We start from the raw sequence: 24,191 nt of genomic DNA, 5'->3' as shown, positions 1-24,191 counted from the left end.
CCTCACCTGGTAGAAAGAAGTGTTCTTTCAGGTACAGGTTTTTTGGTTTTTGTTTGTTTTGTTTTTGTTCTTTGCTGTGCGGGGCAGCTTGTGGGATCTTAGTTCCCCAACCAAGGACTAACCGGGGCCTTCGGCAGTGAAAGTGTGGAGTGCTAGTCACTGGACCGCCAGGGAAGTCCCCATTACAGGTTTATATCGATCTTTCCAATTTAACATATCGCTGCTGTGCCCTGCCTTCCTGACAGTCTGTAGCTACCATGATGCTGCCCTTACTATTATCCCCACCCGATAGCTGAACAAACTAAGACTTTGTAAGAAGTTATGTAACTTGCCTGAAATCACTGCAAATAAGTGTAGAGCTGCCCGGCTCTATCAAATTTCAGAAACTGAGCTCCCACAGGGCCCAGCCTCCACCTCTGCCCGCTGTCAGAAATACATCGTTTACAAAGACTTTCCACCAAGTTGCCCCATTTAGAACTCCCAAGGCAGGGTCTTCCTGGTCTTGGCTGGGTTGAGGAGAAGAGAAAACACTACAGCTTCTTCTTTCTTCACTGCAGGATTCAGGAGTGAGGATGACCAGGAGAGCCCTCCACGAGAAAGGCCTGAAAACAGAGCCCCTCAGGCGGCTCCTTCCCAGGAGGGGCCTCCGGACAAACGCCCGGCCCAGTTCTGCGGTGCCTCAGGATCCCAGAGCTCCCGTGGGAGGAAGCAAGGCCCCGAGGGCACCGAGGACGACCCCCCAGGGGAAGGGGAGGTGAGCCGGCTCCCCAGGCAAGGTGAGGCCCTTAGGCTTCCCTTGGCCGCCCCAAGATCCAGCCACCCACCCGTGCCCCCCGAGGGTGCAGAGAGCTTCCCAGCTCCACAGCCACCGCGGGATCATCGAGGGCGAGTGGCCCCAGCCTGACCCGAACCTAAGGCCATAGCACCCATCTGGCTCGCCACTGACACCCGCTCAGAGCGGGCTCGACCACACCCCAAGTGTGGGAAGGGCTTCGGGCACAATCGTACCACATCGAGCGCCTGAGGACGCATCGCAGCCAGAGGGTCCGGAGTGCTGGGTGCGCGCCCGGCCTCCACCCCGGGAGGGGCTGCACGGGAAGCGCCCGGGCCTCCGCCAGCCTCCGGCCGAGGCCCGGGGAGGCAGCACAAGCGCAGAGACCCTGCGTCACACGCGCATCTCTCCACCCCCTCCCTACTGCCTCCCCGAAGGCCTACGGATGCCCCGCCTGCGGGTGGGTTCCGTTGATCCCTGGAGGATCTGCAGCAAGACCTCCCGGCGGGGCCCCCGGGGGCCGGAAGCCTTCCCGCCCAGGCGCCCGCCTCGCCCACGTGGGGATGCGGAAGGTGGCCTGGGCTGGCTGGCGGGGAGCTCACAAAGCTTCTCAGCCACCCCCAGCAGACCCCACCTGGAGAAGGCCCGGGGCAAGTGAGCCCTTTGCGCGGTTCCAATGGACGTCACCGAGTTCTTGCTTGCCCACTCCACTGCTGGGCCCGTCGTACTACGAAATAATCACGTCTCCCATTGGTTGAGGGCTTACTCCGTGCCAGGCTTTGTGATTTATGGGAATGACCTCATTCAATCCTCACCACACTCCTGTGCCATTGGGGTTCTCATTATCAGCATTTTACAGAAGGAGAAACTAAGTCTCAGAGAGGTTAAGGGACCGGCCCAAAGTCACACGGCCAGTATGTGGCAGAACCGGCTTCAGACCCAGGTCTGCCTGCCTGACTCCACAGCCCGCCCCACAGCACTGCTTCTCCTGCCGGTACGCGAGTGAAGGGTGCAGGTTTGACAGGACATCTACTTATGAAGCATTCATTTTTCTCGTGATAATTACATAAAACACTTTTTATACTAAAGTGAGCAGATACTCCCAGGAATGAAAGTGAATATTTGTGCCAAGATTGAAATGCAACTTGAGACGCCGGAGATATTCCATATGCCAAGGTCAAGGCTTCAGGCTCAGCCCCCGACTCCCTGAACCACCCTCTTCTCAGACCTCTGCCTTTGGAGGGATGTTGACCAGGGAAGCTCTGCTGCAGGGCCAGCTTCTGTGTGGAACCTTCCTGGAGGCCAAGAAAGATGGCCTCTCCCCAGTTTGCCATCCCACTGAATTGCTTAGGAAGGTCATCGAGTTTCTCTGGGCTAAGGTTTCTAAATTCCCAACACATATCAATCTAGGATTGGGGATTGAAAAATGGGAATTCTTAGGAATTCCTGAAGTCATGTTATTCTGTATTTTTCATAACTTTCTATATTTTTTTAATAAATAAGAAATAAACATTTAGTGGTAGTTACAAAGAACTGTAGGCTATAGCAAATATTCAAAACCAGGAAAATACCAGAGAATATTACTGGGTAGTATTTGGATAACAAAATGTTTAAACCTTCAGCAAGATCAACTACACTACACAGAACCATGTGTTGAAATTGCCAATTTAAGGACTTGTTTCTAAAACTTTTTACTTCTCAGAACATCATTCATAGGATTTGTATAAGATATACAATACATGTAAACAGGTTAATATTTTAATCTGTGAGAATGACTCACTGTTAACAACAAGTAGGGCCACGAATACGTTTTTTTATTTGTTTGTTTGTGGTGGCTTGTGGGATCCTAGTTCCCTGACCAGGGATCGAACCCAGGCCCTCAGCAGTGAAAGCGTGGGGTCCTAATCACTGGACCGCCAGGGAATTCCCACGAATACGTTTTTTACATGGCAACAGCTACAAAAAAAAGACTGATTAGTTGTGATCACTTATCTCCTATGTACTTCGGTCCCAAGTTCCAGAAATGTCTACCTTAACCTTGGACTCTGTCAGCATTTCATTCTTGTGCCGTGCTTTTTACTTGACATCAGTGTATTCCTTCAAACCAGGAATTCCTCGATGTTTATTGTTAAGCATTCGTTCTCACAGGAGAATTATAATAGTTTTTCCTGTTTTCCCAATTTTTTTTTTTTTTTTTTTGCGGTACGCGGGCCTCTCACTGCTGTGGCCTCTCCCGTTGCGGAGCACAGGCTCCGGACGCGCAGGCCCAGCGGCCATGGCTCACGGGCCCAGCCGCTCCGCGGCATGTGGGATCTTCCCGGACCAGGGCAGGAACCCGTGTCCCCTACATCGGCAGGCGGACTCTCAACCCCTGCGCCACCAGGGAAGCCCCCAATTTCTTGACTGATTGTTTTTGGGATTCAGAAAAACACAAATTTCAGGACTTCCCTGGAAGTTTTGCATGCTGCAGGGTGCGGCCAAAACAAAAACACAAATTTCCTGAAAATGGTCGGGAAGGACTTCCTGCATCAAAATACTCTTCTGAGCTGAGTAGGGTTGGCAAGGCAAATACGCTGCAGAAATAATTATCCTGTATAGCATAAAGCCCAGTCACTGAAGTTTCATGGTTTCAGGAACCTCAGAGTCAGAAGATCCAATTATGGATTCCAGCTCTGCCAGTTCCTGGTTGTGAGACCTTGGGCAAGTCACTTTACCTCTCTGAGCTTCAATCTAATGGATAGAATGCTACCTGCGAAATAACTTGCTTGCTTTGTGAGGCGGTACTGAAGAAGGGTTAAAAGTGTGGCTTTGGAGTCAGACAGTCTGAGGTTTGAATCTACTGCTTACTACCTCTTTGATCTGGGGCAAGGTCTAACCACTCTGAGCCCCATTTTTTCTCTTCTGTAAAATGGAAAAACTGATTGAACCCATTTCATAGGATTTTGGTGAGTTCAAATGAGATCACCTATAAAAACACTTAACACAGAGCATGGTACATTGTGAATCCTTGATGCGTGTGGACCAGTATAGTTATTATCTGCTGTATCTACTACCTCACAGGGCAGTTGTGAGGATGAAAGGGAGGTTATATTGTGGAAGTGCTTTCTAAGCTGTGAAATGGTCATCCACACACTTCCCTTTCCTTCAGAGATGAGATGGCCAGAAGCTCCTGGCAGACGTCAGTGGTGTCTCCCAGTAAGGAGCCCAAGAATACCTACCTGTACCCACAGAAGGTAGCTGTGTTGAGGAGGCAGTGTCACCATGGTTACCTGGGAAAGAAGGTTTAGTTGCAATCAGGTAGGCAAACTCCAGCATCATCTGACTGTGGGCACACTTTGGGGAAAGCCAGTTTTCAGAAGGAAGCTTTGGAGAAAGGACAATATTTAACAGAGCCTGCCCACCATAGGTTGGTTTAATAGGGATCAAATCAAGAGAAGGGGGCGTGTGATAGAAGGTGGTGAGGGGCTGTTTGACTGTTGTCTGAAGCCCTCTTATTGGCTGAACTTAGGAAACAATTCTATAAGCTGGAACCAGTGCATCCCGCTCCTGCCATGTGTGCACTTATGATGCTCATTCATTCTTAGACTGTGGACAAAACACGAATCAAAGGGCTCTCCAAAGATGATCTCGTGTAATCCTGACAGCAGCCCCATAAAGTAAATGCTAGCATTACTCCCGTTCTGTAGCTGAGGGCTTGGAGTCTGGGAAAGTTAAGTCCATCGCCCAAAGTCACATAGCCTATATGTTGTGGAGTCAAGATTCAGACCAAGTCCAAACGCTTAGCCTCCGCCAGGCTTCCTCAACTCACCGGGTGCCAGATGCTGAGCTTGAACAAGGAAGAAGGAAACACAGACCTACAGGATTCAGTGCCTCAAGGGGCCTCCTCTCTTGCCTTCTGTAACAACTCTCTCTCCCCATACGATGCCTACTTTTCTGGACACTGTTTCTTTGCCTCCAGGGATGTTTTTCTCTGCTTAGCCCTTAAGTCCAGGTTTTCTGGGCCCCATCCTTGGACTCTTTTCTTTTGTACAGGACTATGAGAGATCTTTATGTCCACAGTTTCAGCTGCCAGTCATCTCTCCTATTTTTTATTTTTTTATTATATTTTTTTAATTCTTTGGCTGCATCATGCGATTTGTGGGATCTTAGTTCCCTGACCAGGGATCGAACCTGGGCCCTCGGCAGTGAAAGCACAGAGTCCTAACCACTGGACCGCCAGGGAATTCCCCGTCTCTCCTTCTAATCCAGACTGCCCCTCTAAGCACCAGCTCAATCCAGCCAACTGCCTCCTTGACATCCCCTCTGACGTTCCAGCCTCCCAACCAAATTCATCCTCTCCCCCTTAACATGCCTCGCGTCCTGCGTTCCCCTTCCTCCTTACCATGGCCTCCTAGTTTCAAATACTGATGTAGTGGTGAGGAACCCTAGAAGTCTTCCTAGATAAAGCCTCTTGAGTCAGTTCTTGGGGCTGGAGAGGGACTGTGGGGTGTGTGCTTTGAGAGCTGCCATGGGTTTGGCGGTGAACTTGGAGGGTAGAATGCATCGTTTAATCAGCTGTCTGCTAAGTGCCTGGCAGTGGGCCTGGTCTAATAGCAGGGGTCGAGGACACAATCATGAATGAAACAGACAGGATCCCTGGCTTCAGGGAGCTTTCAGGCCACTAGAGAAGACGGACCTCAAGCAATCCTCCCCAAATACCAGCTCTTACAAACTGTGACAAGTATCATGAAGGAAACGTTCAGGGTGCTATGAAAGAACGTGGTAAATCTATATTGGGTGGGGGGAGGGGGTCAAAGGCCATTTGGAGAAAGTGACAATTACTATATTCCTGAGAACTGAGTTGAGGGAAGAGGATTCCACATAGAAGCAACCGTAGGTACACACACAAAGACCCAGAGGTGGACAAGAATGCGGTGTGTTGGGAAAACTGAAAGGCAACTCGTGTCTATGGCTCTGAGTATGCTGGGGCATGTGGGCAAGACAAGACTGGCCTGGTTGGCTGGGGACGGTGGCAGGTGCCTTGTGGGCCATGGTAAGGAGCCTGGATTTTTTGGTTTAACTTTTTATTTGGAAATAATTTTGAAGCTACAGAAAAGTACGAAGGGCATCCGTATGTCCTCTACTCCAAACTCATCTGTTAAAAATTACTTGTTCTCCCTCTATATGTAGTATATACATGTGACTTTTATTCTGAACTATTTGAGAATAAGTTGCATACATCTTGTTCTCTTACCCTTAAATTCTTAGAATTTCCTGCCCCAGTGCAGTACAGTTATCCACTTCACTAAATTTAACATTGATGCAATATGGTACCTAATTTACCATTCACTTTGTCAATTGTCTCAATAATATCCTTGATGTAGTATTTTCCCCTCTAGTCCAGAATCCAGGCTAGAAACGATGTATTGCATTAAGTTGTCATTTCTCTTTAGTCTCCTTTAACCTGGAATAGTTAGCCTTTGTCTTTTATGACATTGACATGGTAGAAAAATGCCGTCTTCCCCTTTAATAGAATGTTCCTCATTTGAGCTTTGTCTACTGTTTCTTCATTATCATATATGGGTTAAGAATTCCCGGCTGGAAGACTGCATAAATGTTGTCGTATCCTTCTCAGTGTGACAGCAAGAGGCACACTATGTCTGTCTACTCCTTAGTGATTTTGTCTGATTTCTCCAATCTCTAGTTAAAATTTTTCCCTCATAACTGATAAGCCGTCAGGGAGATACATTACAACCATGCAGCTACCCTATTCCATAGATTATTAAATAGGTGAGATTGATTATCTCTTCATGATTCTTGCCTGAATCAGATCAGTCTTTATTACGATGGTTACAAAATGATGACTTCAACTCCAGGACTCCCTCCACTTGACATTCTTCTGCCTACTTATTTAATATTTATTAGTAGTAGGGACTTTGAGATTTATATTATTTTCCAATAGTTTTATAGTTATTAACCTTACTTATTTTGGTGCTCAAATTGCTCCAGATTTGGGCAGTGGGAGCCCCTTAAAACTAGAAGCCTGGTTTTTATCCCCACTTCAGTGGAGTAGCATGATTCTGTTTGCACATATGACCAGCTTTTATTGTGTGACAGGGTGTCGTAGGGGCACAGACATAGGGAGACCTGATGGGAAGCTCTTGTGTAGTTCAGGAGGGAAACGTGGCTTAGACTGAGGCGGTGACATATTGGATGGAGAGAATGGATGGACGTTGGAGGAACTTTGGTGGTAGAATCAGCAGGACTTAGTGGGTGCAGATGGGGGGTGAATGTGTGAGAGGTCAGAGAGGGAGAAGTCAGGAGTGACCGAAGTGGCTGCAGGGATGGTGGAGTCGTTTACTGACGTGGGAAAGACAAGCAGAGTGAGGGGGTCGGGTGGGATGGGTATTTTAGACAGTTGAGTTTGAGATGTCTTTGACATCTGAGCGAAGGAGTCAAGTAGACAGTTGGATATATTGTTCTGCAGCTGATGAGAGAAGTCCAAACCAGAAGAAAATTTAGGACTGCCACAGATGGATGATTTCTGAATCCATGGTCCTGGATGAAATGCTGTGAGAGGGAAGTGTAGAGGAGAGAGAGGGATCAGGCAGGGGAATCCTGAGGGAGTTCACTGTTTAGAGGTCTGGAGGTGCACGGCAGGAGATGGCAATGGACGGGTCTGTGGGGTCAGATCCCATGGAGCCTGGAATGTCAGGCCAAATCCTGAAGGCTCTGGGAAAGCATTGAAGGGTTCTGAGTAGGGAAGTGAGTGACAGGGAATGATTTGAGTTTTAGAAAGATCGTTCTGAGAGCCAAGCGGGGATGATTTGGAAGGTCATGACAGTAGCTAATGCTACGGTTCTTTCTAAAGTAAATCGGTTTCTCTGTTGCCACTGGAACTTGCTCAGGTGGCCACCTGCACCTAAATGCCCTCTCCTTGTCCATCTGGGCACAAAAAAAGATGAACCGAACATCTGCCCCAGCTGCACTTATCAGTCCCAGGTAATGTGACAGCAAACCCCCATCTCCTTGCCTCATTTTGGCTGGAGGCTATTTTTTGGGGGGGCGGGGGGTTTGAACCTTTTGAGCCAGGCGAAGTGTAGGTGTGCAGGGGATGGTCTCTGAGGTTTGTGAGAGTCTGTTTAGGGACCGTGATCCTCTGACCCGGCCTGCTTTGAGTTTAGCGTGGTCTCTGCCCCCTGGGCAACTGCCCATTTAAACCTGTATGTCGTCCCCTCCCCACACCCACACATGCAGGGGGAGGTGGGTCGCGTCTGGAAGAACATCTCAGTGCATCCTCTCCTTAGCAGGGGTGGTGCTGTGCAGGGGACCTGCAGTTCTGCCCAAAGGGTGTCGGTACCTGTTTGGATGGAGACACAAACAACCAAAAGCGGACATTTTAAGAGGCCAGAGGGAGGGGCAGATGCTCTGGAAGCCCAGGAAAGGCAAGATTGTTTCTAGTTGGAGAAATCAGGAAAGGTCCCCTGAGAAGGCGGCATTTGAATCAGGCCTTGAGGGTAGAGGATTATTCTGTGGAAAAGAGGAAATAAAAAAAATCAAAGTCCTGCGTCCTCATATTTTATTGACATTGTCAACACAGTCGTTATTGGTTGCATAAATATCCTGTTAGGCAGATCCTCCATTGTTAGTTCTCTGACTGTTGGAATAATTCATACCAGGCCTCGTGACATTGGCTTGGGGCTTGGGGCTGGGCACTGGGGACAGAAGCAACTTGGGACCAAATGCAACTCAGGAATCAGTGCTTGAGCCCACCCGCTCATTCTTCCATTCAGCAAGACCCACCACATCCCAGGCCCGAGGCTACGACAACGATGAGGAGGACATGGTTCCTGTTCTGAAGACGTCACGTCTGCTAGAAAGGGAGCCACAAGTGGAGAGAATTTATTGTAGGGCACGGGTAGATGCTGCCGTAGAGGCACAGCGCGTACAAGAAGCGTGCTGACACAGAAAGGGGCTGAAGGGAGCTGAGGCCTCGGGAGCAGATGAGTATATCAGGCAGAGTGGGACAGCGAGAAGCGGGGGAGGTCTGAGGACACACGTCAGAGGACCAAGTTCACATGGAGCACAGCAACATACTTCTCTGTCCACAGGTCAGAAGGCACATCTCTCCTACTCAGGCTTCTGGGCATATTCATTTTTTCTGTTTTCTATTTCAAATATTTCCTTTCCCATTTTGGGGGTGGGGGAGTGTTTTATACTCTTTTCCAAAATCTCAACTTGCATGCTTAATTCATTTGTTTTATTTTTCTCTTTTTGACACTAAAAGTATTTAATGCTATTAATTATGCCTCTGCAGATAGCTCTGACTGTATCCTTTTTTAAAAATTATTATTATTTTCTAAATAGGTTGCTTTTTATCCTTGATTTACTTCTTGTCCTAAGGGTACTTTGAGATGTTATTTATGTTTTTCAATTTCTGAGTGGTGTGTTTTATGTTATTGTTAGTTCTACTGCATTTTGATCCGAGACTGACTTCTAGAATTCCCACTTTTCAAAATTTACCAAAATATTCTCTGTAGCTTAATATTTATTGAATTTTATCACTGTCCATGAAACTTGAAATGAAGGTACACTGTTTTCAGGGTCAAAAATTTATATGTTCCTATCTTTTATGTCCTTATTTATTTTTTGATTATTTGTTTGGAAAACGTGTTAGGATATTTCCAATAAAAGTGTTTCTCATGTTTCTTCTTGTATTATGAAATATTTGATTGCATGGATCTTTGTTGTTATTTAACACATAAGAATTAAACCCCTTCACTGTGAAGTATACCTTTTATTTTTTTTAATTTGATTTTACTTTTTATTGAAGTACAGTTGAGTTACAATGTTGTGCAAGTATACCTTTAGAGAGTGAGGTCAAGAGCTCGCATTCTGGACTCAAGACAGCCTGGATTCACACCCCAGCTCCACCATCTCTCAGCTTAGATTCCTTATCTGCAAGATGGAGCTAGTAATGGTATTTCCAAGTTTGGGTTTTTTAAGCACAAGCTGTCTCTTCTCTTTGCTTGGCCCTGCAATTTTTTTTTAAAAAAAAGGTATTTTCCTTGTCCCTTGTATAGTTGTTGGATTAAATGAGATGATGAATAGAAAGCATTTAGAATGCTGCTTGGCACAAGGTAAGTGCTCAATAAAGCCAGAATTCACTGCTACAATCACTGTTATGTTGCCTGGCTGACCATTCCTGGCATTCGAGGCCTCTGTTGTGGAGCAAAGGTCTCTAGGAACCTCTTTCTTTTTCTCCATCCAGTAAACATTTGGTAAACAGAATGCTTCTTCATGCAGAACTTTAGAAGACATTGTGGGAAATTCCCTGGCGATCCAGTGGTTATGACTCCGCGCTTTCACTGCCAAGGGGCGAGTATTCAATCCCTGGTGGGGGAAACTAAGATCCTGCAAGCGGCGCCATGCAGCCAGGAGGCATTGTGGAAAACAGGAAGAAAAAAAAAAGCTGACAACTTCCCAGCATGCAAATGCAGTGACACACTTTGGCTTTGATGGTGGGATCACTGGGTGTCAGTGGCCTGCTGCCACTGATGTGGGGGCGGGGAGGGCAGGTAGGACGGGAGAAGAGGGGGAGGACCCAGCGTTCCCTGGATGTTGTATTGAACACTACTGTCCAGCCCTCAGAGCCTCACATCCCTTCCACCAGTGCTGTGAGCTGGAACGCTGTAGGATTCCTGTCAATAGCTTCCACCTGCCACCTTCAGATGCTTGCCCTCAATGCTGGAGCCACTTTCCCCATGCCCTCCCTCCCCCAAGGGGGCTTATAGCCAAAGACTGGTGTGAAGTACAAAAGCCCAGCTCCTTGGCCTGAAGTAGGACAAACTCTAAGGTGTTATTTATAGCCCAGAGCTGCTAACACACTTGCTAACCTGCCTACCTCACTCCCTTACTGGTTTTTCCTGGGAACACTTCCTTAATACATCACTTGTACTTTATTTATTTATTTATGTTGGCTGCGTTGGGTCTTCGTTGCTGCACGCGGGCTTTCTCTAGTTGCGGCGAGCGGGGGCTACTCTTGATTGCGGTGCGCGGGCTTCTCATTGCGGTGGCTTCTCTTGTTGCGCAGCATGGGCTCTAGGCACGTGGGCTTCAGTACTTGTGGCACGTGGGCTCAGTACTTGTGGCACGTGGGCTCAGTAGCTGTGGCTCGCGGGCTCTAGAGCACAGGCTCAGTAGTTGTGGTGCACGGGCCTAGTTGCTCCGCTGCATGGGGGATCGTCCCAGACCAGGGATCGAACCCATGTTCCCTGCACTGGCAAGCAGATTCTCAACCACTGCGCCACCAGGGAAGCCCCTATCACTTGTACTTTAATCCTTGGCCCAGGTTAAGCTTCCAGGAGAATCTGACCTAAGATAAACTGCTTCACTCCCTCCTAATAGGAGGAATTTGGATGTGGAGAGAACATAGTAGTCAGTTTTTGTCCCTTTGGTTGCAAGGGACAGAAGCCCCAAAGGTACTAGCTTAGACAAAAGGGGGAGTGGTTAGAAGGATGCTGGGATATCTTAAGTGATCACAAGGAGGAGATGAGTACACCTGGGCCATAGAAGCATCTGGAATCAGGACATTCTTTACCCAACATATTTTTTCTTTTTGGCTGTGCCACGTGGCCTGCGGGATCTTAGCTCCCTGACCAGGGATTGAACCCGTGCCCTTAGCAGTGAAAGTGTGGAGCCCTAACCACTGGACCAGGAAATTCCCCTTTCTCCAACTTTACTTATGCTTTTACTCATGTCTGCTTTATTCCCTGAGAGTTGTATTTCCAAATAGCTGGAAATGAGGCTGCAAAGAGTATCTCCACCTCACTTGCCTCAGCTCTGCCCCTGGTTTGTCCAGCATGGTACCAAATGGCCACAATTGGGGATAAGGAGTCACCTAGTCCCCATGAATCTCTTCTATTCCTAGTGAAAGAGGGGCTGTGACCAGCAGGAAGGAGGGGTGCTGGACAAAAAACAAAACCAAAAAACTAGATGCCCACCACACAGTTCTTCTGATGAAGAATGAAGTTAAAAAGGCATGGCTTACTTGTATACCCATGTTCACAGCAGCACTAGTCACAAACCAAAAGGTGAAAACAACTCAAATGTCCATCAACAGATGAATGAATAAACAAAATGTTGTATATACATACAATGGAATATTATTCAGCCTTAAAAAGGAAGGAAATTCTGATACATGCTACAACATGAAAGAACCTTGAAAACATTAGGCTAATGAAGTTAGTGAGACACAAAAGGACAAATATTTGTTATGATTCCATTCATATGAAGTACCCAGAATAGGCAAATTTATAGAGGTAAAAAGTAGAATAAAGGTTACCAGGGGATAGTGGGAAGGGGCATAGGGAGTTATTGTTTAATGAGGACAGAATTTCTGTTTGGGGTGATAAAAAAGAAGTTTCAAAATGGATAGTGGTGATGGTTGCAAAAGATTGTGAATATATTTCATGCTAATGAATTGTGCACTTCAAAAGGGTTAAAATGAGGTGTTAGGCAGGGTTCTCCAGAGAAACTGAACCAGTAGGATAGAGATATATATAAAGAGATTTATTATATGGAATTGGCTCATGCACTTACAGAGGCTGAGGAGTCCAGACCCACGAGAGCTGATGGTGTAAGTTCCAGTCTGACTCTGGAAGAATCAAGGAACAAAAAATATATGACACACATAAAGCAAATAGCTAAATAACAGAAGTAAATTCTTTACCAGCAATCATACTAAATGTAAACCCTTCTATTAAAACACAGATCAGGACTTCCCTGGTGGCGCAGTGGAATCTGCCTGCCAATGCAGGGGACACAAATTCGAGCCCTGGTCCGGGAAGATCCCACATGCCGCGAAGCGACGAAGCCCGTACACCACAACTACTGAGCCTTGTGCTCTAGAGCCCGTGAGCCACAACTACTGAGCCCACGTGCCGCAACTACTGAAGCCCACGCGCCAAGAGCCCATGCTCCACAACAAGAGAAGCCACCGCAATGAGAAGCCGGTGCACCGCAATCAAGAGTAGCCCCCGCTCACGGCAACTAGAGAAAGCCCGCACTCAGCAACGAAGACCCAACGCAGCCAAAGATAAATAAATAAATTTATAAATAAATACAGATCAGTAGCTTGGATTAAACAAAAAACAAAAACAAAAAAAACCCCCTAAGGATCCATCTATATGCTCTCTACAAGAGACTCACTTTAGATATAAGAACACAAAGAGTCCTTTAGAAATAAGGACTCACTTGAGATGAAAGTAAAAGAATGGAAAAAAAGATATTCCATGCAAGTAGTAACCAAAACAGCGCTGGAGTGGCTGTATTATTATCAGAAAACATAGACTTTAAATCAAAAAAAGGTAATAAGAGACAAATAAGGACATTATATATTAATGTTTTTTTAAAACAGGGTATTTATTTACTTATTTATTTTTGGCTGCGTTGGGTCTTCATCGCTGTGCATGGGCTTTCTCTAGTTGCAGCTAGTGGGGGCCACTCTTCATTGCAGTGTGTGGGCTTCTCACTATCGTGGCTTCTCTTGTTGTGGAGCATGGGCTCTAGGCACGGGCTTCAGTAGTTGCGGCACATGGGTTCAGTAGTTGCGGCACACGGGCTCTAGGTGCATGGGCTTCAGTAGTTGTGGCACAAGGGCTCAGTAGTTGTGGCTCGCGGGCTCCAGAGCGCAGGCTCAGTAGTTGTGGCGCACGGGCTTAGTTGCTCTGCAGCCTGTGGGATCTTTCCGGACCAGGGCTCGAACCCATGTCCCCTGAATTGGCAGGCAGATTCTTAACCACTGTGCCACCAGGGAAGTGGTTAAGAGTGTTTAATGTCAGTTATCGTACTTTTAATTTTTTAAAGTTCTATTTGATTCTTTTCAAGTCTGCTTGGTCATTTGGTGGCGTTATTATTTCCTGCTCCCTGGCAGATATTTTAAGTCTATGTTTTATTTCTTTAAACATAATAATCAGAGGTATTTTATAATTTGGGTGTGATAATTCCAATAGAGGAAATGTTTGCAGGTTGGTTTCTTCTTCTGGTTATTTCTCTGTATCCCCGGATATTTCTATCCGTATATTCTCCTTGAAAACTTATTTGGGGGAATTTGTATTTGCTTCTGCCAGTGCCCAAACACAGGCAATCGACAGCCAATTTAAATTTATAGTTTAATGTTTTTGCTTTTGACCACACAAGTGAGGTGATTTGGAGATACATATCCACCCCAGGGCGGGCTTGTCATCACAACTTCTCAGAAGTAGTTTCTTCTCCCAGCTCCTGGTTTAATCCTGTTCGATCTCGGCAGGGGGTGTCTCTCCGTAAGCACTGGGCAGACGCGGGGCTTGAATTTCTGTTCTGTGAAGCATGCTAAAGTTCATCTAGTTTGGCAAATGCTTTCAGGGTAAAAGCAGTTTGTGTTCAAGTTCCTCTGTGGGTTCACACTTTCAGCTAAATTTTAGTCTGATAATTCCTTCTTTGTCCTTCAGTACTTTTAAGAAAATTTATTATTATTATTCCACATTTTTATTGTTTTCAGTGAATAGATTGCTCTGAATAGCCTGCCATATTTACCAGAAAGCGTTCTATGCTTTCAAGCTTCAAAAAATATTATTTATCTCTTATCTTCTTTCATTTCCTCTCTAGTTCTCTTTGTCTTGTGTACTTCAACCTGTTGAAAAGGTCTTTACTTTCATTTTAAAGGAGTTTTAAGAAAAGTCAGAGATAAAGTGCTTACAGACCACCATATTTAACCAGAAGTCTCCCATTAACGTCATTGTTATATAATTTTTGCAAATAAAATAATAAAATTCTAGAGGCTGGACGGGATGCTTCTCTCTAGTCCTGTCACCCGATGGCTAAATTTCAACTTGGGGGAAGGAAATAGTTGTTCCACAAGATGAGCCCTTTACTAGAGAGTAGATACCCTTCCCTCCCTCTGTTTTATCAGCCTCAGTCTTCCTTGCTGGACTGACTGCACACACCACTGCTCGCACCACTCCTTCCCCCGCCCCTCACCATAATCAAGATTTGGGGGAATGAAGATTGCCTCTGTGGTTTAGATGGAAAAGATTTCCCAAGTGATTCTGATATGACCTCATCATTAATTAGAGGATCACTGGGGTAGCTTACATAGGTGAGAGGAAGCTTTCTTGACTCTCAACTAAGTTAACTGAACCCTGTTATGTGCTCTGGTCACCCCTGTGTTTCTCTGATTGAAAAATTCCACCTGTAAATATTGATTTTCCCAAGACCCCAAGTCTGGTCCACCCCCCCGCCTTTTCTATGTCAATTGATGGCGATTCCTTCCGTTGTTCAGGCCACAATCCTTAGAGTGATTCTTAATTCCTGTCTTTATCTCATATCCCATTTCCAATTTTGGGGGAAACCTTTTGGGCTCTACCTTCAAAATATATCCAGAATCTGACCACTTTTCACCACTTACACCACCACCACCCTGGTCCAAACTACCCTCATCTCTTATACACTAGCATGCTTTTTTTTTTTTTTAACCAAGCTGCTTTTTTTTTTTTTTTTTGCATTACGCGGGCCTCTCACTGTTGTGGCCTCTCCCGTTGCGGAGCACAGGCTGCGGACGCGCAGGCTCAGCGGCCGTGGCTCACGGGCCCAGCCCCTCCGCGGCATGTGGGATCTTCCCAGACCGGGGCACGAACCCGTGTCCCCTGCATCGGCAGGCGGACTCTCAACCACTGCGCCACCAGGAAAGCCCCCAAGCTGCTTTTATTTTATTTTAATGTCTATCTATTTATTTGGCTGCACAGGGTCTTAGTTGCAGCATGCAGGATCTTTAGTTGCGGCATGCAGGATCTAGTTCCCTGACCAGGGATGGAACCTAGCCCCTTGCATTGGGAGCACGGAGTCTTAACCACTGGACAACCAGGGAAGTCCCTTATTTTATTTTTGGCCATGCCGCTCAGCTCACAGGATCTTATTTCCCCCGACCAGGGATGAACCTGGGCCCTTGGCAGCCCAAGGAGTGTGGAGTCCTAACCACTGGACCACCAGGGAATTCCCTAACATGCATTATTGCAATTACCTTTTAGCAGACTTCCTTGCTTCCATCCTTGCATCTTTGATTCATTACCAACACAGCAGCCAGAAGGGTTATTTTAAATATGTCACATAATGTCACTCTTCTGCCAGAAACCCTGCAATGGCTCCCTATTTCAAAGCAAAAGCCAAGCATACAAGACCCTGTAAGATCTGTACTTCCTGTCCCCTCAATCGTTTCCCACCACTCTCCCTTCACTCACACGCTCCAGCCAGTTTTCTCCTCGCCGTTTTTCACTAATACCAGTCAGGTGTTCCCTCTTGCCTTGGATACTCTCCCAGATAGCCCACTGGCAAACCGTCTTGCCTCCTTCAGTTCTTTGTTCAGATCTCACTTTTGCACTGGTGTCCAACACGGCCACCTCGTTAATGATGCAACCTGCTCCATCTTACCTTGCTCTACTTTTTAATTTTTTTTTTGGGGGGGGGTGTTATTCATCTTTTTATTGTTAAATTGTAAGAGTTCATTATTTATTATGACTCCAAGTCCCTTCAGATATATGAGTTCCAAACATTTTCTCCCATTCTGTAGGCTGTCTTTTCACTTTTTTTTTTTGGCCAGGCAGCACGTGGGATCTTAGTTCCCCGACCAGGGATCAAACCCGCACCCTCTGTGTTGACAGCGCAGAGTCTTATTAACCACTAGACCGCCAGGGAAGTCCCCCCCCCTTGCTCTACTTTTTTTTTTCCCCACAGCCTTGTCTCATCTTCTAACACACTACGTAAGGTATGATCTCCCCTCGTTAGAATACAACCTCCAAGAGGGCAATAATCAGGTTTGCTCACTGAGCCCAAGCACCTAGACCAGTGTCTGGCACCCAGCAGGCGCTCAATAAATGTTCAATTTAAACATTAAATGCTTGTATTCCTCGCAATACTACTACCACCGAGAAGTATAACTAACAATATCGGGTGGTGTTTGGTCTCCCACTACCTTCGCCCACACCTAGGAGAGCAGCTACTTCGAATTGGAAACACGGAATTTTCAGTTCACCAAAGCTCTTTCTCTGCTCAGCTTCTCGAAAGTGTATGCCCCAGGCTCACGGTTTCCAACCTGGGCGAGGTCCCACTCCCCAGCCCCAGGGTCACGCCAGTGATTGTACCCGACTCATCAACCAACCAATCAAAAATCGCCGTTCTTTTTTTCTCTTGCCCCGGTAAATGACTTCACTTTCCGATTGGTTGTGCCAAGAGGGACAGGACGAAGCAATTTTGGCAAGGGGGGGTTTTACTCTAGGGCGGTTGCCTAGGTCACCGCCCGGCTTTCCGGAAGCTGAGGAAAAATGGGCGGGGCGAGTACACCCCGCCCTTATTCACGATCTGGCTTGGTATTGGTTCGCAGCTTGCGGGCCACGCCCCCAACCCGGACTCCCGCCGCGCCCCAAGCGGTCCGCTGCTCCGGGCCGGGTTACGAGCAGATCCTGAAGGCTCCTCCCTGGGAAGGGGACCTCAAAAGCCAGGACACCTGAGCCCCGCCCCGAGTAATCGCCCCGGCCCGACGCAAGTAGAGGTGCCTCTGCCGGCAGGGACCCCTAAGATCACATTCATTCATGCTACAGTGCGAGACCGTAGGTCTGGATCCAGGTCCAGTAAATTCCGAGAAACCTGGCCGGGGCCGACACCTCTTCTAAACCGCTGTTAAAAGAGGTTTTGGATTCTAGATGACCTCCAAGGAGCCTTCCCCGACTGACAGGCCCTATTCTTCATGGAAGTCTCTGGGCTCTGGCTTCCTCAAGTGTAAATGAATAGTGCCCCGCTATGGCACTCACTTGCTGTTTGGCCTTAGACAAGTTATATCCTATTTCTGGGCCTGTTTCCTCATCCTGGCATGAAGGGACTGGACTAGATGTTCCCCAAGGTCCCTTCTAGTTATTCCTTCCTAGCTATGAAACAGCCCAGGTAACATGTATAAAAGTTCTTCATAAATATTTGACCCGTTATATAAATTGTAAGCAATTTACGACGCTATCTTCTCATCCTCCTTACTTTCTGTACCCAGCAGTTCCAGGAACGGAGAAAGAGTCTAGGGTGGCACCTAAAAATGAAATACGGACTGTCAACAGATACGGAAAAGGCTGACTGCCTGCCGCTCAGGAGATGATGCTGGAGAGGAGGTGGAATAATCTTTAACCCCCTCATTTTACAGAAGAAAAAACTTTTTTTTTTTTTTTTTTGCGGTATGCGGGCCTTTCACTGTTGTGGCCTCTCCAGTTGCAGAGCACAGTCATCCAGACGCGTTGTGGCCTCTCCAGTTGCAGAGCACAGTCATCCAGACGCGTAGGCTCAGCGACCATAGCTCACGGGCCCAGCCGCTCCGCGGCATGTGGGATCTTCCCGGACCGGGGCACGAACCCGCGTCCGCTGCATCGGCAGGCGGACTCCCAACCACTGTGCCACCAGGGAAGCCCAGAAGAAAAAAGGTTTGAGAAGAGCTGAGTCAGGCTGCTAATGGGAAGAACCAGGTTTCCTGAATTGACTCCATGATTGATCCCTTTACACTTTACAGTGCTGGCAAAGAGAAGCCATAACTGTGTTAAAACAGGTTAAAAAAATTGTTCACAGAAATAAAAGCAGACAATGTAATCTGGAGCACTTCCCACTTTCATTTACTTAGGATTCCTCTCCTCCTGACATTTGGGGTGACTAACAAAGAAGAAATAGAGCAATAAAAAATAAAACAGAAGCAAGTTATTTCCCTCTTCTGCTTTTCCTGTCACCTTTGTCTCCTTGGAAGAGCTTCTCAACTTCTAATGTTCCAAACCCACCTTTGTAAGACTCTTCAGTGGTCACCCACCCACCTTCCAAAAAAAAGGGGGGGGGGGGAAGCCAACTAAAACCAAAACCAAAGTGGGCCATTTATACAGAATGTCCAGCCTAGGCAAATCTACAGAGACAGAAAGTACATTAGTGGTTGCCTAGAGTGGAGGGGGTGGGAGGCGGGAGGGGTGGGAATGAAAGGGCAGGGGGGAGATTGGGAAGGGGGCGGACAAGAAGTGACTCCCGATAGATAGGATGTTTATTTGGGGAGTGATGAAGTGTTCTAAAATTATGGTGATGGTTGCACAACTCTGTGATTAGACTAAAATTCACAGAATTGTCCACTTTAAGTATACAGTATGTGAATTCTACCTCAATTAAGCTGTTGTAACAAAAGAGGCATACAAAAAGCAAAACTAAAACCAACCAACATGTGCCTTTGCTTCTTCCCTAGGTTCTGCGTGTTTAATCCTCTCACTCTTAGGGGATCTGGGCCATCTGGCCCTGCAGATGTTTCCTGAATCTCCAAATGTGTCGCCTCCAGGGTTGCCTGCCTCCTGCTCTTGCCACCCCTTCACATTCTGCAAGGCTCCATGTAATAGAAGGAAGCATGCTAGTTCCCCTGCCCGCCTACTCACCCCCTCCTCTGCCACCTCATTTCTTGGCCACTCTGGATGGCGCTGGGATAAAGAAAGGAAGGACAGACAAGGCAGAATAGAGGTGAGTCTTGCAGGAGACTGGAGAAGTGAGAAACGATCTAGGGCAAAATGAGAAGAAATGAAAGGGAATGTTGAGAAGGAAAAGAATCGACTTCACTTTTTGTGTTTTCTTTTCCCCCTCCTGGAATACTTCAAGGATAGCAGATGGCACCTGAATCGCTTTCCTTGGTCTAGGTTGTCTTCTTTCTCGAGTTCTTGAAGGAAGTAGCAGACAGGCAGTTGTTACACATCTGCTTCCTGTCAGTCTTTCACATGAAAACTCATCTTCTTAGAGAAGTCCCCGCCCAGCCTCCTTCTCCAAAACTGCAACAACTTCCCTGACCCTGACACTTCCTAGCCCCCTTCCCACTTTGTTATTTTGCTTTTCTGTCTTCCTTAAAATTTAACCTCTGTGAGGGCAGGACTTTTTTTTATCTGTTTGAGTCCCTGGGTCTGGCCCAATGTCCTCCTCAGTCTCAGATTTTTTTTTTTTTTTTCTTTTAAATAACTGAGCTAAGGGACTTCCCTGGCGGTCCAGTGGTTAAGACTCCACGCTTCCAATGCAGGGGGCATGGGTTCAATCCCTGGTTGGGGAACTAAGATCCCACATGCCGTGGTGCAGCCAAAAAAAAAGAAGAAAAAGAAGAAAGAAAGAAAGAAAAAAAAATTGAGTTAAAATACACACAACATAAAATTTACCATCTTAACCATTCTGAAATGTGCAGTTCTTTGGTATTAAATAGAGCCTCTGATGTTTGGAAGGAGCACAGTGCTAAGCTCAGAAGCCCTGGAATCAACCCACGTGGACTTAGCTCCTGGCCAGCCTGTTACTATGTGGCCCTAAGTGAGTTACTCAGGCATTAGAGTCTCGGCCTTCTCTCTGTGAAGAGGAGATACTCACAGTATTGACGCCATGGCCCTGGAGAGGCTGGAAGGCCATGGGTGTGTAGCAAGGGGCAGTGCTTCGCTCAGAGGGAGCCTCAGTACACGTGAACCATTGTTGTTATTCTAGAGCTTGGAATTCAGAATCAGAATCAGGTTGGGTTTCACTCACAAGGTCACATGGATACAGCTCGGTCCTAGATGTAGCTTGAGCCTCCAGGTTGAGGGGTCTGTGAAGTGCTCCTGGCTTTCAGGACTGAGTAAGCCTCTGCTCTCTCTTCTCTGGGGCTGCCTCTCCATTCCTCTGGGGCTTGGGGGAGCAAGGGGTGCTGCTTCCAGCCATGGGACTGCACTGAAACTCGGTATTTATTGCTTGTCTGGGGCACCTCCTTACGGCACCTATTTCCTTAGCCATTACCACGTGTCTGCTATGTGCCGGGCACTGTAATGGTTGCTAGGGCAGTGCAAAGATAGATCCAATTTGGACCCCATCCTTGAAGATCTTACAGTTCAACCACGAGGATAAGACATGTGTGACTGGGCCATTTATCAGCTGATAATTATTTACTGACTGCCTACCATGTGCAAGATGCTGTATAAGACATTGATTCAAGCACGGCCATAGAAATCCAGGGGAGGGAGAAATGATGGTGGCTTAGTCATACTCATCTAACCTAGTGCCTGGCTTCCAGAAATGCTGATGAGACGGATGGGGTTGGTTGGATGTTTGGTTGTCAGGGAAGGTTTCACAGAATAGGAGAACAAGCCGAGGACACTGCTGAATAGAATCTACTCACTGGAGAAGATACTGCAAAGATATGGTCCTCCGGTTCATCTGAGAGACTGTGAGGCAATCTAGCTGATGTGAGGGTTCCTGTAGGGCAAGTGGAAAATTCAAATGGAAATGGGGTCCAAGAAAGAAAAGGAAAAGCATGAAGGATGCTGGGAGCTTACTCTCTCTGTTGTCTTTACACAAAGGTCCCTCTGGGTTTACTTTCCATTTGAGTCCTTTTGATAGAAACCCAGGAGCCAAAACCTACTTCTCTATTCTAGGAAAAACATCAGTGCAAGCACAACAGCTGATCCTCAGGCTCAGAGACAGGAAGGATTCTGGAGTGGACGGGACTAGGGTGAACTGGGAAACACAGCCCTATCTAAAAGGGGGCAGCCACTGCTTGGTTCAAACTAGATGCTGGAGGCAAGAACCTCAGCCTGCTGTTTCCAGCTCTTTTGATGGATCGAAAGCTGGAAACCTGTTTGTTTTTTTCTTTAATGGAATCTCCCAATGTTAAATATCAACTCAAATTTTGTTAATTTTATTTCTTTTTTGGCCGTGCCACGTGGCACATGGGATCCTAGTTCCCCGGCCAGGGATGGAAACTGTGCCCCCTGCATTGGAAGCACGGAGTCTTAACTACTGGACCGCCAGGGAAGTCCCAACTTGAATTTTGAAAAGAAATTCTGCGACCATTGAAACACATTTTCCAACTGTAGCTATCAGTCTATAACCTCTATTTAGGGAACCAAGAGAGATGAGGTTAGAAAGATGGGCTGAAGTGAAGTTTCAAATGGCCTTGAATGCCATGCTTAGAGAGATCTGACTTGAGCCTATAGACAACTTCAGTTTGATAGACTAAAAGGGCTGTTTGAACAGGGGAGTGGCTTGATGCAAGGGTTTGGGGGCAACTGGAGTAAAGTGGGGAGGTGTGGCATATGAAATAACAGGGGAAGCAGTCAGGATTGAAGGTTACTGCAACAACGCAGGTTTGCAGCAATGAAAGCTGAAAGATGGTGGCAGTGGGACTGGAAAGATAGGTTGGGGGAAAAAAAAAAGACAAAGACTAACAAGATGATAAGGAAAAGATGGGGGAAGCAGAGGGGGTGGCAGGAGAAAAGATAACTGGGAGTTCCAACTCGACTTGGAATGAACCAGCTCTCTCGCAAAGAGAAAAGGCCAACCAGCTTGGTTTCAGGCCTGCTGAGTTGAAAGAAGTTAGCCTGATGCTAACCCACCACCCGAATGCTGAGCCGGTAATGAGTCCGCGGGCCAGAGCACCGCGGCGCGGTCCTGGCTCCGCTCCTGGCCCCCTGAGGGTCTGGGACAAGCCCGTTTATAAATTGACTTTATAAGTCAGTTGCCTACAAAATGGGGGTGATGCCGCCGGCTTCTCAGGTAGGTTGTGGGCGTTAAGCAGGAGGCGGACGGGGCCGCACTTCGGAGCGGGGAGGAACGAGCGAACGCAGTCTTACCCCGGGCTCTGGAACGTTCGAGGTCTCGGGGAGGGGCCGGCGAGGGCCCCGGCGGGCGACCGGGCTGCTGGCCCTTCCAGGAGAAACAGCCGCCCGCCCGGCGCCTCCCCGGCCCAGCCTGCGGTGGAAAGACCACAAGCCTCCGGGGCGGCCAAGTTCAGGGGCACCACCCCCCACTCCCCGCACCCCGGTGGGCCCCTGGTCTGCGCGGGCCGGCCCTCCCCTCCCCAGCTCAGTCCCCGCTTTCTGGAGCCCTGCCCCTCCTCCCGTCCGCAGCTCATCCTCCCCGCGGGGAGGCCCAGGCCGAGGCGGGGTCCGAGCGCCGCAGCCCGCAGCCAGCCCGCCCGATTCCCGAGTCCCGACACGGCCGGAAGCGCATTTTCCTCCCGCCCCCAGCGCGGCCGCTCTAGGAACCCGGGGTGCGGGCTTCTCAGTGGGAATAACCCCTTCGGCCCCGGCAAGTGAAATCGGCTTCTGGAGGAATTGGTACACTTGCTCCCTGAGAAGGGTTGAGTTGCCTGGTGCTCACTCCGGGGGACGTTTTGATGATTCTGGTGCCTAGATCAGGAGGGTGAAGCCCAGCTGCCTCGGTTTCTATCCCAGCTCGGCTGAGGTCATTTCACCTCTCTGAGCCTTGGCTTTCTTACCTGCAAACATAACCAAGCTAGCTCAAAGGCTTGCTGTAAGGATTCAATGAATTAATACATGTAAGCACTTAAAAGTGTGCTTGACACATAATAAGTGCTCAATAAATGCTAGCCAACGTCATTATTATTACTATTATTACTGCTGTCTTTTTTAAAAGGTCTGTCGGTAGAGGGTCAGTTTTGTGACACAAGAATAAGGAACACGGTAGAGACAATAGTAAGGGCTGCTATTGATTGAGGACCTTCTTGCTAGGTTACTTACAGACCTTATCTCTATGGCCTTAGGGCAATTCTGTGAAGGGAGTATTATTCTTTGTCCCATTTTATAGGTAACTGAGTGTATGTCAGAGTCTGATTTGAACTCAGATCCCTCTGGTTCCAGGGCACATGCTCTTCTTCTCCTCCACACTGCGTCTCTGATATTGAAAACTTTTTCTGGGAATTCCAAACTAAAGCATCAAAACAGACATGGATGTCTAGTTAGTCCAGAGCTGAGGAGGCTGTGCAAAATCACCTAATTCCTCCAACGGGACAAAAGTCAATAATGAAGGGAACTGCCCCGGGATGGACACCATCCTTGCCTAAAGAAAAGGATCTTGTGACCTTAGAAAGGAGCAAGTTGCGCAGATTCCCCTGGAGGTCCACTGCAGTGGGTACGATTCCTGGTGCCGGAACTAAGATCCCGCATGCCATGTGGTGCGGCCAAAAAATAGGAGAAAAAAAAAGCAAGTTGTAGACGTCCAAAGAGAGAAAGGCGTTAAGCATACGTTTTAAGGATAAATTAAAACCATGTTTTTATGTGCAAAAACAATTACCATCCAGCCCGCCCTTTCACACACCCTGTGGAAACCTCAGGGGCCAGTTTGACTGGCCGTTTCTTCCTGCTTCAACTCCTCAGGGTCCCTCTGAGCAGTTTTCACTGGGCTCTAGCGCTTAGTACTACTAAAGGTCCTTAGAGTGTGTGGAAGCCTGGAGGACGTGGGCGGCTGTTCTTTCTTCCTTTCATTCTCTAGGGATTTAGCAACTAGACAGGCATGCAGGAGAGCAGCCCAGGAGAGCGTGGGCCTGGAAGCTGTGAGTGAAAGGGGTGAGAGGCAATGGGAGATGAGGAACTGGAGTTGGTGGGCACCAACT

At 47.6% G+C, this 24,191-nt stretch overlaps 2 protein-coding genes across 3 annotated transcripts in view; one reads left to right on the top strand and one right to left on the bottom strand.

Moving 5' to 3' along the window:
• Window positions 1–9,458, top strand: part of BCL7C (BAF chromatin remodeling complex subunit BCL7C) — a 41,000-nt gene extending 31,542 nt beyond the window's left edge. Inside the window, exon 2 of one of the 2 annotated variants that reach the window (XR_007472226.1) lies at window positions 558–663. Coding sequence is in view for 1 of the 2 variants with exons in the window: in XM_012532695.3 (XP_012388149.1) it covers window positions 558–758 (201 nt within the window). In the remaining variant the exon portion in view is untranslated. Of the gene's footprint in view, window positions 1–557 lie in introns of both variants that reach the window. The other variant, XM_012532695.3, reaches the window with a different exon arrangement.
• A 6,024-nt stretch (window positions 9,459–15,482) lies between these two features.
• On the bottom strand, window positions 15,483–23,632 carry LOC117200919 (myosin heavy chain IB-like). The gene is made up of 4 exons (XM_049699408.1): window positions 23,586–23,632; window positions 22,411–22,816; window positions 20,958–21,034; window positions 15,483–15,934 (listed from the first exon to the last, which is right to left on the bottom strand). Exons 1-4 carry the CDS (start codon window positions 23,630–23,632, stop codon window positions 15,892–15,894), a joined length of 573 nt encoding a protein of 190 aa, XP_049555365.1. The 3' UTR covers window positions 15,483–15,891.
• Between the last annotated feature and the right edge of the window lie 559 nt (window positions 23,633–24,191).

Source organism: Orcinus orca, chromosome 16 (assembly GCF_937001465.1).
Source record: "Orcinus orca chromosome 16, mOrcOrc1.1, whole genome shotgun sequence".
In the NCBI taxonomy this organism is placed as follows: Eukaryota; Metazoa; Chordata; class Mammalia; order Artiodactyla; family Delphinidae; genus Orcinus; species Orcinus orca.
The sequence above is the reverse complement of the archived record's forward strand: the minus strand, read 5'-3'. Positions and strand labels throughout refer to the sequence as shown.